Source organism: Actinia tenebrosa, unplaced genomic scaffold (genome assembly GCF_029948245.1).
Source record: "Actinia tenebrosa isolate PJP-AT-01 unplaced genomic scaffold, QUT_ActTen_1.0 PGA_scaffold5__44_contigs__length_20552954, whole genome shotgun sequence".
In the NCBI taxonomy this organism is placed as follows: Eukaryota; Metazoa; Cnidaria; class Anthozoa; order Actiniaria; family Actiniidae; genus Actinia; species Actinia tenebrosa.
Genome location: NW_028292582.1, coordinates 8,222,838 through 8,235,638, shown reverse-complemented (window position 1 = coordinate 8,235,638; position 12,801 = coordinate 8,222,838). Strand labels below are relative to the sequence as shown.

Genomic DNA, 12,801 nt, shown 5'->3' with positions numbered 1-12,801 from the left:
AGACATTGATAGGTGCATTAATGACAATGACTTACAGTGTAAGATTGTCGTATAGCTTGTTCAACAGAGTTCCGACAGCTGCGACTACGCTGTAGTTTGCTACTAGTAGCTTTCCGTTTTACAGATTTTTTCCTCCAAGAAATTACTTACCTTCTTTCAATGAGAACGTCTGTATAAGCAATTCTATCCTGACTCGTAAATTAGACACCACCAAATAGTCCTTTTCTTGACAATAATTTTTCTTAATGTCGGCACACTTCCGTCTTCAGTTGAACGAAAACTGCCCACTGTTGGCTTGTTGAAGGCTTTTTGCAGCAAAACTGTTTCGATCTTGTTTTACTAGGACCCAGTACTGAACTAAAAACACAGGATACAGGAAGACCAAAAAATAAACTAGACTTTATTTCAACTCGACCTACTATATCTACATTATATTTCCCTGTATATCTTAGTTTTGTTAAGTATTGCTACAGTTATTTTTACCACAATTTTATAAACGTTATTTTTATAATTCAAAGTTTTATTTTCCTTCCTTTCCTTCCCTACCTACCTCCCTCCCTCCCTCCCTCCCTCCCTCCCTTCCTTCCTTCCTTTCACACATATAATTCAACGGCATATTTAATTTTCCGTCCGTCAGCCCGTCTGTCCGTCCGCGTTAATATCAACTATGCATGGCCTTACTGACCGATTGTCCGTGTGGTAATAGTTATACCACTGTCACTTTCTCTTCAACACAGTACTCCAACAAAACCTTGACTTCAGTTCTCAGATTTTCTTTGTGTTTACGTCTAAAACATCTGACTGCTAGAATGAGAAATCCGCTGAATAGAACGATAGAACCAGATGCATAGAAAACAGGGATGTAAGAGCCAACTTGATCTGCTATCAATCCTGCATAGAAAATAAGACAATGTCTGCTAAGATAACACGTGACCAAACGCCGCCATGTTTGAAGCTATCACACACAAGGTGATGTGAATTCTGTCCGGTGCTGGTAGTTAATGACGCCGTAATGCAAATGTTCTACTGGGTTAGTGAGGATGCAAAAATAATGTGGGGTGATGATAGTGTTACATTGTAATGTTACTTGTAGGGATGATGATGATGATGGTGATGGAAATGATAAGGTTGATGGTGATGCTGATTTGAATGGTGAGGATGTAAAGATGATGCATGGTGTGATGTTGCTGTAATGATACTTCTAGTGATGATGATGATGATGATGATGATGGTGATGGTTAGGATTCAAAGATGCTGCATGGTGATGATGATGATGATCGATTGTTCTCACGAAAGTGGTGGTGATGCTGTCGTTGATAATGATGGTGGTAGTGACGATAGCGAAGATAAAGGTGGTGAGGGTAATGAAAGTGAGGATTGCAGAGATGATAAATGGTGATGTTGATGTCGTAATGATGATGGTGGTAATAATGATGATCAGGACTGAGGATGATGATGATATTATTTGTGGGAACTATTTGTGAGAAGCACGGGTGGCGTAGCGGTGAGAATGCGACCCGGATTCGAGTCCCGCTGAGCTCGGTGTCGTATGTGAGTAGAGTTGTTTGTTGGTTCTCTCCTGTGCTTCGAGGGTTTTCCGGGTTCCCCGGCTTTCCTACCTCCGCATAAATCAACTCCTAAATTCCAATTGGAATTACAGTGGATGAAGAGCTACTCTGTTGAAATGCCACTGCTAATTCCCATTTTCAAGAGAATATGAACCAAGAGAAGGAATCCTACCCATATAGCCTTGTAACCATCATGTGCACAGTTTGATGCTATTTTTACCTTGGAGACATTTTGAGCGAAGAACCTGATTGGTTGAGTTCTTGAGGGTAGGCGGCTTCCAGTCTTGCAGTAAACAAAGCCTGTGTTTTTGTCGTGGACGTAGCGAAATATGGCGCTTTTCGTGTCCTAAAACGAGGCATTAAAGGGAAGCATGATTATCGCGCGGGCATGGTAACGAGTTAAAAATAGCATCAATGATTATAAAAATAGCATCAGAGTGTGCACATGATGGGGCACGGGGATTCCTTCTCTTAGTTCATTTTCTCTTGCCATTTTTTATTTTTTTAATTTACTATTGTAAGAAAAACTTATTATCAACTTTACCTCCAAAAGGGGGACCCATCAAGTACCCAAATGAAGTAATAAAAAACAAGTAGCCATAAGCCGTTGTTCTTTCTCGTGCATTACATGACTCCATTAGTAAGACACTTTTTGAAGAGACTTGAAAGCCATCAGCAAGTCCGTTGATACAGAAATACACGGTTAGTGCGATAAAACCATGGATAAATGGACACACAATGTTGGATACTCCTGCTACAACTCCAGCCAAACTACAACAAATGTAACTTGTATGAAAAGATCTCGATTCGCAGATTTTCCCGGAGACAATACGACCAACCATAGTTGCAACACCAAAACCAACGTAAAGATTAGCAGTTTGGGTAGAACTGAGTCCCGACTCCAGAGCGTAGCGTCCCTGCGTAATGTATGGGAGAGAGAAAAAAACGCCTAAATGAAATGAATGGATTTTTTATTTATTCTTAGCTTTCAACTACCTCAATAAAAACCTTCCTCCACAAACCGAATATCTCAGATTCAAATGGAATACCTCAGGCAAAATTTTACCCGTCATGCTTCTCCTAACACTTCGCTCGTGTTCTGCCACAACTTTCGCGTGCTTTATTGAAGAAATAGATCCAAGTAAAAACTGAAAAAACTAAAAAATATTCGCTTACCAAATGAATAAGTGGGATAGTATTTCCCACTTGAAAACAAAAACTGTAAACACAGTTTATCACAAAGCTGATATTCTTGCGTAAAGATGTGGTTTGGCCCAACACTACTGCAATGCTTTGTTGTTGTTCTTGTGTAGTGGCTTCATCTTGCTCGACGTCAGGACTGAAGGTTAAACAACATACTCCAGACAGAAGTTGAAATCCCGCGAAAGCATAAAAAGCCTTTCTCCATCCAACATTGGTGATCAAAATCTCGTTGATAGGACTCATAATCAAAACTGTAGCTCCGGTCCCAGAACTCATGACTCCAATCGCAAGTCCAAGCCTTTTTTTGAAGTACGTGGGTACAATATCATAGCACGCGGTATAAGAGCAAGAAACACCTAAGCCATACATCAGACTAAACGTCCCAAAGAGGAAATAAATACTGGTAGCGAATGCTGATAAGGCAAGTCCTATAGCAGCGAATAAGCACCCTGCTATCCCGACTGAACGCGCGCCGAACCGCTGAATGAGTCTGGCAGCAATGGGAGAAAACGTCATGGGTAGAGCCAATGCCAGTGAGCCGACCCAAGCTGGAAAAAAAAGTATGATTAGATTAGAGTTGTCGATGAGTCTAGTGTTGGAAAAGCTAGCGTGACGAGAGCAAGGATATCTGAATTACAACGGAGGCCCCGTCTACACGAAGCCGGATATTTTTTTTATCCGGGTAAAAAAAATGTACATTTACATGCGGCTTCGTGTAAGTGTCGAAATCATTAACCGAACTCCACAAACCAAAGAAAACCATGAAGAGTATGCACCTATTTCAAAAAACGTTGTCGGTCGGAGATCCGAAATCTGAGACCGAAAGGAATTGTGGGTTGTAAGCTGTAAATTGTTTTGTGGTTTTAATTGAAAATTAAACGAGACTTACGTGTAAGTTGAAGTTTGATGATAATTCTGCCAAATTATTAGTAGTACAGTAGGGTTAACATGAGATGCGCACGCACCGCCATGGTTCAGGATTGAAAGAGAAACATTTTGTGATCACCCAACAAAAACCATACTGGACAATAGTGTGGGTAAACATAAAGGGTATCACTCGACGAAAAAATGGATTTGTCATGTAGGCAAACATATAGACAAATATATGGGCAAATATCATATTTGACTAATAGTAGACAATATTTGCCCAATGACTGTATATGATATGTACTTACACATTTATCCCATGGGCACAGATGGTAAAGTCCGTATGGCCCAGTAAAATCCCAAACGGCAAATATATAGCAGATATCATATCATCCATACATTTACCCGGTAATAAATGTGAATGCTCATTTGATATGTGCACGTATTTGCCCAGCCCGTATATGTGTTTTATGCCTTACGTATACCCTGTGTTTCCCCAGCCCGTATATGTGTTTTATGCCTTACGTATACCCTGTGTTTCCCCAGGCCGTATATGTGATTTATGCCTTACATATACCCTGTGTTTCCCCAGGCCGTATATGTGATTTATGCCTTACATATACCCTGTATTTTCCCAGGCCGTATATGTGATTTATGCCTTACATATAGCCTGTGTTTGCCCAGGCCGTATATGTGATTAATGCCTTACATATACCCTGTCTTTGCCCAGGCCGTATATGTGATTAATGCCTTACATATACCCTGTATTTTCCAAGGTCGTATATGTGATTAATGCCTTACATATACCCTGTATTTTCCAAGGTCGTATATGTGATTTATGCCTTACGTATACCCTGTGTTTGCCCAGGCCGTATATGTGATTAATGCCTTACGTATACCCTGTCTTTGCCCAGGTCGTATATGTGATTAATGCCTTACATACACCATGCGATATGCTCTGACCGTATATGTGATTAATGCCCCCTTAATGCCTTAGATGTACCAGCGCATCTTAGCCATATTTGCTCAGTTGAATTATGCTCATCATATTTGCTAAATTTAACTATGTTATCAGTCTTCAGCTATTGTCACTTATGGCAGGCCAAAAAAAATAGAAACGATATATATCGTGACAACCACCTCATACTTTAAACATAGCTAACCTATACTAAGAAGCAGGAAAAAAGACATAAATCATACTGAAACATTTTTATTGTGAATTTCCTTTTCTTGACGACTGATTAACTATGAACAATTTGTTAACTACAACTAATTGAAAATGCTAGTTCTGTAAATTAATTATAGGTGTTTGATTCATCTTGTGACAGAATTTGTGAAAGAAGATCATAATATATTTAGTTGTCAATCGATCTGTGGCTTATGTACGATTCTTTTTAGATATTCTGTAGTAGTACACTTCATTTATAACTGCAAAAATTTAATTAAGGACACCGAACGTGGTTGGGTTTCTACGAGTTTTATGAATTAAATCTTGTGTCACTGTTCCTCCTCCGTTCCTTTGGCCTGATTTCTAGGGTTTTCCTTCTTCTTTCGATTATTTGAACATTATACTTGTTTACTTGAAGAAATCCAAAGGTCAATAGGCTTAAATAGCCGCTGCTATACCGTTTGACCTTTGGATTTCTTCAAGTAAACGAGTTTAACGTTCAAGTAATCGAAAGAAGAACGAAAACCCTAGAAATCAGGCCAAAGGAACGGAGGAACAGTGACACAAGATTTAATTCATAAAACTCGTAGAAACCCCAACCACGTTCGGTGTCCCAGTGCCCTTGATTTGATAAAAACCTTTAGGCTCTCAATGCCCATTCGGGACCTCCAGATGGCCTTGGGCGTCTTGACGGCTCCCCGATTTTCCGCTTCAAAAGCATGGTGAGACTGCGCTCTGACAGCCTCCTTTTTGCCTTTCGGTCCATGCTTTCCATGAACTGGTTAGCTAGGGGGCTTCTCCATGGCAGAGGGTGTTTTATTAAAACTTTACTCTGCTTAGTAGGGCCCCCTTCGTTATCAGAGCCACTGTCCGCTGTATCGTCATCAGCCTGGTCATCCGCCTCTGACATCGACTCCTCTGATGACATATACTGCAGTTTCATAATTGCCTTGACTTTCTCTTTGTCCCCTGGTGATAGCGAGGTTGACAAGTCCGCTGCCTTGGATCTGGATTTTAGGAGCTAAAAGAAAAAAGAAAAAAAAAACACCGTCAGTCAAAGTTTCTTATTAAACAAGTCATAATCGTTGCAAATTCAGTTTACTCACATTTTGTTTTCTTTGTGTTTTTCCGCTGCACCTTTTGATGCCTTCCAAGGGCCCCTGAACGCTCTCTTTTGTTTCTCTTTCTTCTCGTCAGAAAGTGACTTTTAAGGGCAGCTGAAATTATATCAAGTACCCATATATTAAAACTTGAGACAAAATTTGTTAGAAATTTTGGCATTTGGCCGACAATTACTCCTTTAGCATCCATTGTTTTTGCTTTGTTTTGTTTTGCTTCGTTTTTTTTTGGTTTTTTTTTTTTGTTTTTGTTTTTTTTTTTTTTCCCATGTTATTTTATTTCAAACTGCTTCCCCTCCCTTCGGCATTTGAATATTTCTAAAAGGATTTCGTTACCCCCCCCCCTCCCCCCTCCCCCCCCCCCCCCGACCACCACCACCACCCTTTGTCCTCACCCCTCCCCCCGGGTTAACTTTGATAGGTGCATAAGGCCTTTCGCACTTCGTAATATAAAATACATAAATACCTTCTAACTCGACGGCAGAGACCATCCTTATGAACATTCAGAACTCTATCCCTTATTGCGTTATTAATCTGTTCGTTGACGTCATCCTCTGAAACTAATTAGGAAATGCCATATTTGAGTGGGTAAGTGGAAACTTAATATGGAAAGTAACTATGGATGATTCAGACAAGATCTTTTTTATTAATTTTCATACTTACGCTTTAGTAAAATCCCATATAAGAGGGTTTTCTTCCCGTCCCGTATTTCTTTGCTACCCAAGCGTACTTCAGACTGTAATAACATATATAAATTCATTAAAATCATAAGATGTACCTTAAGTTATTCTTAGACATAGTAATAATGTTTTCCTTATTTTTATGGCTTGTGATTGTATAATATTGGGAAAAAAAATCGAAATCAAATCATATTCCTTTACAAAAAAGGAAATTATCATTATCATTCAGTGTCTTGTTATTGGAAATCAATATAAAGTTGGGGGGGGGGAGCATTAACCACTACCCGCATGCGGGTTTCCCGCAATTTTTAGCATTGCATTAAATTTATTACCGCTGCATAATTAATAACCATACTCTTTCGCGCAAATTCCAAGTAAATTATCAATAAATAGCTGCTTTTTAAATTTGGCCACTTAACTTTACTGCCAACAGCCTTTGAGACATTATCTTTGTTCTTGCTGTTTACCTTGTTTTCTGATGGCTTTCTTTTAAGGCCGCTAGTATGGTGTTTTTGTTCTTGCAGTTCTTTTAAAACTGTTTCACAAATCGTTTCGAATTTGAAAGAATTTCTTCTTTTTTTCGCTGTCGGTGCAACGTTCTCATATCGGTTGTTGCTTGCAATAGGCGATTTCTGTGCTTATCTAGCAACAATCCTTCGTCCACCAGGACAGGAGGGAATAGTATATTAAGAGCCTTTGAGAAGGACGCCTTTTCAGTATGTCTACTCGTACTGCTTGTACTGGTGTGCAGTACGTAACAGAACTGGGAATTGGCATTGGCATGGGAGCGTCCTGGTAAGAGGTGTAGATTGTTCTTCCATTTTTTGTCGCGAACGAATGACGCAATTTTCATAAGCAAAGCTATATAAGTGCGGGAACTAGATGACCGCGAGTTTGTTACCTGTTTTGTGAACGCAAAGGCGAGATGAACTAATAAGACATCCATCTGACACCCAAATTACAACCCCTATCTATCACGCGTATCACGTTATGAACTTGTGAGTGACATATACGTTTCATATAATAATGAGTCTAGTCTGTCAAATATAAAAAAGAATCCTTCTATAAAAATGCGGATGTGTGAAGAAGTTGTATCCATGATTACCATGTTAAGTTAATATATCTATTAGCTTAAAGCGATTTGACCTCCATTTTATGTAAAGTTATGAATTTTTTCTAAGCCTTCCGAAATATCATTGACAATAGTACTTGATTAGGCTCTAGCTCTACAAACATCGTACCATTATCTCCGCCAACAGTGACATCTCTAAGGAAAAGCGCGGTAATTAAAGGGGGGGGGAAGGGGGGGGGGGAAGGAGGGGGGGGGGGGGGGGGGGGGTGGGGGGGGGGGCGGGGGTCAGGGGGGGGGGGGTGGGGGGGGGGTGGGACGATCCCGTCTTTGTCCAATGGCAATTGGTTTGATGGACTGGAACTTTTATTTTACCATGGCATATGCTGTTTCGGCCATTTCAAAATGCTTGGGATTTTAAGTGCTGTGCCCCCTATAGCACACCGTCTTTTATTTAGTATAGTTCTGGAAAACAAAATGTCTCTCGCGATGTCAAGCGTTATCATTGCTCATTGTAACGAAGTCTACAGTACAGAGTTATTTTGCCGTCCACAAACGGAGATTTTATGCTCCTGTAACAAATCAATGGCAATTACAGCGGAATGACCGAGTACTCAAATGATGTAAGGTTCACTCACGAGATGATTGACGGCCAGCCAAACGAACACTTTTCTAATGACTACGCGAGGATAAACGTTTTGACCAAACTGATCAAGACTCTCTCTGATGTGCCAGTCACAAACCAAACCATCAAGTGGACGAATAATTCTCTACCGCTACTTCACAATGTATATTGATGATTATGAGTGCCGTTTTATTTGATGAATTAGATTTAATATATCTTAAATCTTTAAATGTTAAAGTCAAAACCTGCATAGATAAAGACTGAATCGTTACAGCGGCGATTTGGCACATGATCTAGTCTCCCCTATTGGAATTTACTCACCGCAAGCATTCAGTTTATTGAAGCGGAGATTAGTTCGGGTACAAATGATCTTTTCTATTTCGTACTTAGCCTCGTTTTCACCGTTACTTTGTAAGAAGGGTGCATGTATTAAGTATCGCTTTGTGGCCCATTAAAACCTCAGTGTTCATCGTCAGAAAGTGGTTCATTCAAAAGTTTATAAAATCAGCGCTCAGAGATGACTCATTTTAACGCAAAGAATTTACTAGTTCAAATGGATATTGCTGTACATTTCGTCTGTCTCCAAATCAATTCATGACTGTGGTCATCCTGAGATAGCAATGGTATCCGGTAAAAACATTTTGTCAAGTTAGAGAGTACACTTATATAAGTAATTTTATTTATAATGTCCCCTTGGGTTTTTTATTTTCGATTATCTTTTCTTTCACGATTATAAATTGTTTGTTTTTGCTGACTTAGAAATTTATATTTTTTTCAATGGAATCCATTTATTTTCAAGCAAAATTTGGGTCAAAATTATACATTTAGGGGACCGGTCCTTATTAAGGTTGGGGGGGGGGAGGGGGGAGAGGAGGAGAATTGTCAGTGACGCAAAAATTTCAAAGCCCCCCTTTGAAGGCATCCAAGTTTTATCGAAAAACCCATGGATGGATAAAAATTAAAATTTGCCTTTTCCTTTTCACTAGCAAAAATTTCAGCCCCCTCCCCCCCCCCAATTTCTCCTCCCCTCCCCCCCCCCCCCCCCAACTTAAATAATGACCGGTCCCCTTAGCCCATGAGTTTTTTTTACTTGGCTTTTTTTTTTTTTTTTCTAGTATTAATAATGGTTTCGATTTATCTTATACTATGTTGCAGTTAATAAACAATGCCGATGAATAAAATACATGCGTTTTGCTTATGTTTAAAGTAGAACTGAATAAAGACTTTGAGGAAGAGATCAAGGTTTTGGGATGACAAGTCGACAGGAATCTGACCATGAAGAGATATAAGAGAATGAAAGAAGGTCGATTGGTTGAAACTTGGGATCTTGATATCGGAAGACCTAGAAAGAGATTTGAACAATCTAGTGCATGACTCAGCGTTGCCGTCGAAGCAAGTTCCCGGTGACCCTTATTAACTGGAATTGCCTTGGTTTGTGTGCTTTGTCTGAATACTTTCTGTCCCAGATCGAGGCATTGATATTCTCCTCGCCTTTTTAAAGCGATTTTTTCAGGTTTGTGTGAGCTTTTCGCAATCATATTTCCCCAACCGCAGTATTGGTTTTCCTTCCGAGCTCCTTCAAACTCTTTGAAAAATTATCTTCTTTTAAAGATAAGCAGTCAAATATGGTTGTTTGTCCGAAATGCACAAACCCTTACCGTGTTCAAGACTGCATTACACAGATACGGGGCGTGGTCATTGCTTAAACCCTGTTCTCACATTGGCTTTTCCGAATCACCGTCAATTGGTTTCGCCAAAGCACACCTAGTGGAGCGGAATTGCTTAAGGAAATTCGTTTGAAAAATGGGACGGACGAATTGTACCCACCATAAAGTTTCTTGTTATAAAAGCATCAGCAACTCTAACTCACTTTGAGCGACCCAGACTTTGTACAAAATGTAGATTTGAGAAATCGAATTAACCGGACGATATTTTAGTTGATATTTACGATGGCCAAGTGTGGAAGATTGGCAATATTTTTAACGCACAACCTTTATCCTTGCCCAACCTAATAATTATGCTGTTATGTTGATGCTGAATGTTGAGAACTGGTTTCGCCTTTTAAGCACGTGTCCTTATAGCGTTGGCCGTTATATTATGGTTCCCTCCTAAATCTTCCGAGAAAGAAAGGTACAAGAGAAACGTAATAATAGTTGGGTTAATACCTGGTCCACACGAGCCCCAAATTGAATTCAATACGTAACAACTTACACCCACTTGTAGCCGAATTGAACTTATGGTGGCACGAAGGCAATCCAAGTTCGTCCTCATGGGAGTAGAACAGCAAAGTTTTCGAGCCTGCCCTCCTTGTATTTGGAGATAGGGGGTAGAAGAGAAACGCAAATGGTCGGACCAGGATTACGTTGTGGAATGCATCATGTAAGGTGGTGGATGTGGGAAAGACGCACGGTGGAGAGGTAGTGGTGTAGGAGAGTGATGTTGGTGGTTGGTGTGACATGAGTTAGGGATGATTTAGCGGGGGGGTCGGGAGAAGGGGGGGTGGTTGTTTAAGGGAGTTAGTGGGAAAGGGGGTAGAAGGTGGGGAGGATGGGAGATGGGGAGAGTGTACCCGCTAAGAGGGTAAAGGGGGGGGAGGGTGGGCTTGGAGGGTTGGAAGTAGGTATAAGGTGGGGTGTTGGGGAGGCGTCGGGATGGGGTAGGAGGGGGAGGGGGGAGGGGGAGGGGGTGGGTGGTGGTTGTGTAGGGTTTAGAGGGCGTGCTGCGTGGGGGAAGGTGAGTGAACTATAGTGCGGTTTTTTTTCATTCCTTTCCTAAGAAGTTTGTGGTTTTCTTAGATGTACTCTGCTCACGAGGGTCTCAAATGCACAAGATTTTGTCCCGGAGATTTTAGTAGCATGGATTTTTCAGGTTCGAAGATGACGGATACACCCCAAGGACAAATGAAGATCATCGAGAGAGCTCAGAAAATACTTCAATGCAACAACGCCGATGAACCGAAAACCAAATGAACTTCCACTGGAAACAAGATATCTGACTCTTAACAGTTTTGCCTTCCTTATCGATTGTACTCGTTACTGAAAAATGTATGGCAAACGCTGAACGCCAATTATTTCTAAAGAAAATTTGAAAATAAATCCAGGAAAAGGTAGCGGACGTCAAAGTCACCACCATTTTATTGGGCGTCCTCCCGAAAAGATATCAACATCGTTTGGAGGTTTACTGCTGATCAGTGGAACATGGACTCTCTTGTATTCTGTATTCTGCCTTTGGAATTCAGTTCCAACATATGATTGGAGCTGTGGAGGTTATTTCGTATTGTCCTGCTTTTCACCTTTGCTCTCCACTTATTACAACTGAAGAGCTACAAGAAGGAACATTATTTACCTAGTGGAATTTTGTAAATCGTTTGAAAACAGATATGTACAGGAACGTGTTACACGCCAACTGCATCTACACCTGCATCTCAAACAAGGTATTTGGATTACGGGCCTGTATATTCATTTTGGTTTTTCAGCTTCGAACGTTTTCAATGGGATTTTAGGCGCGGTTTCGAAACTCAATAGATCCTGTTGAAATACAATACATGAAGAAATTTTCCACAAGCATGAACTAAGAAGATCCCCTTTACCAAAAATTTCGAGAAACTTTCCAACCAGTATTTCAACTTCTTCAGAGGCACAACATTAGGAACACTTGGCGAGAAAGCATTCCCATCATACCAATCACCCTTAATCTTGTCAGTTGGTCAAGTACTATCGTTTGCTTAGAGGGTAGTGCAATATGAATGCATACTCATGTTTTTCACCTCAGATCCATTGATGTTCTTGATGATGAACTATACAGAATATCTCTTAGAAAAGCTTATGAAACCATTTTACTCAACACTCGTCATTGAATGTGTTACCGATACGTTTGATAGAATCAGTACCATTGGTTATTCGGGGACAACGCTAGGGTCCTCTGAGCTCGACTGGAACGTTCTTCCTTCCTTCATTCTTGGCAAGTTGGTGTGGCCAATATAGGTGGCAGTATTGAGACCGATTCATTTGACTTGCGCTGCGGTGTTTTGCGATTTCTTTCTTAACAAACATTATAATTGGATGGCAAGCAGAATCATTGTGTATGGGCAAAGGTTCGATGGTACGAAGCGACACATCCATAAAGACACAGGATTGGCAACCAATGAAAGTTGTTGCAGAACTTGTTTGAAATGGAAAAGTGCCCTCTACATTCATTCCCATACAAGGATACACAGCCAGTTTGTTGCCTGCTTACGATGTTATTGACAAAGAAGAGTATTAATTGGTTTGGCCGTTCCTTTAACAACGTAAATTGTACGGATGATGGAGATGACCGTAAAGATCATCCATGAAAAATATTCAAGCACCAAAAATAAACTGTTTGAACTGTGCCTCAGTAACGAGATAGTCAAATTGAAAATTGAATGAATGTTTGATGAGTTTAAAATTAGATGAATTAAAATAATTATGAATGAATTGCATATATGCCAATAAAAAAGATGAATTCTATGTTTAGCTAAAC

General features: G+C 40.2%; 2 protein-coding genes and 1 long non-coding RNA gene across 3 annotated transcripts in view; all 3 read right to left on the bottom strand.

Annotated features, from left to right (window-relative positions):
* LOC116290825 (uncharacterized) overlaps nucleotides 1–307 on the bottom strand; it is a 48,694-nt gene extending 48,387 nt beyond the window's left edge. Inside the window, exon 1 of the long non-coding RNA XR_016121207.1 lies at nucleotides 151–307. This is a non-coding gene — a long non-coding RNA (uncharacterized LOC116290825). The remainder of the gene's footprint in view (nucleotides 1–150) is intronic.
* Nucleotides 308–580: 273 nt separating this feature from the next.
* LOC116300520 (monocarboxylate transporter 12) overlaps nucleotides 581–12,801 on the bottom strand; it is a 42,863-nt gene continuing 30,642 nt past the window's right edge. The window contains exons 5-7 of the mRNA XM_089037781.1: nucleotides 2,745–3,319; nucleotides 2,113–2,485; nucleotides 581–891 (exon numbers count right to left, since the gene is read on the bottom strand). Of these exons, the coding sequence (XP_088893907.1) occupies nucleotides 707–891; nucleotides 2,113–2,485; nucleotides 2,745–3,319 (1,133 nt within the window). The 3' untranslated portion in view covers nucleotides 581–706. The remainder of the gene's footprint in view (nucleotides 892–2,112; nucleotides 2,486–2,744; nucleotides 3,320–12,801) is intronic.
* Nucleotides 5,348–12,801, bottom strand: part of LOC148906459 (uncharacterized) — a 10,693-nt gene continuing 3,239 nt past the window's right edge. Inside the window, exons 5-7 of the mRNA XM_089037621.1 lie at nucleotides 6,588–6,660; nucleotides 5,913–5,992; nucleotides 5,348–5,827 (exon numbers count right to left, since the gene is read on the bottom strand). Of these exons, the coding sequence (XP_088893747.1) occupies nucleotides 5,447–5,827; nucleotides 5,913–5,992; nucleotides 6,588–6,660 (534 nt within the window). The 3' untranslated portion in view covers nucleotides 5,348–5,446. The remainder of the gene's footprint in view (nucleotides 5,828–5,912; nucleotides 5,993–6,587; nucleotides 6,661–12,801) is intronic.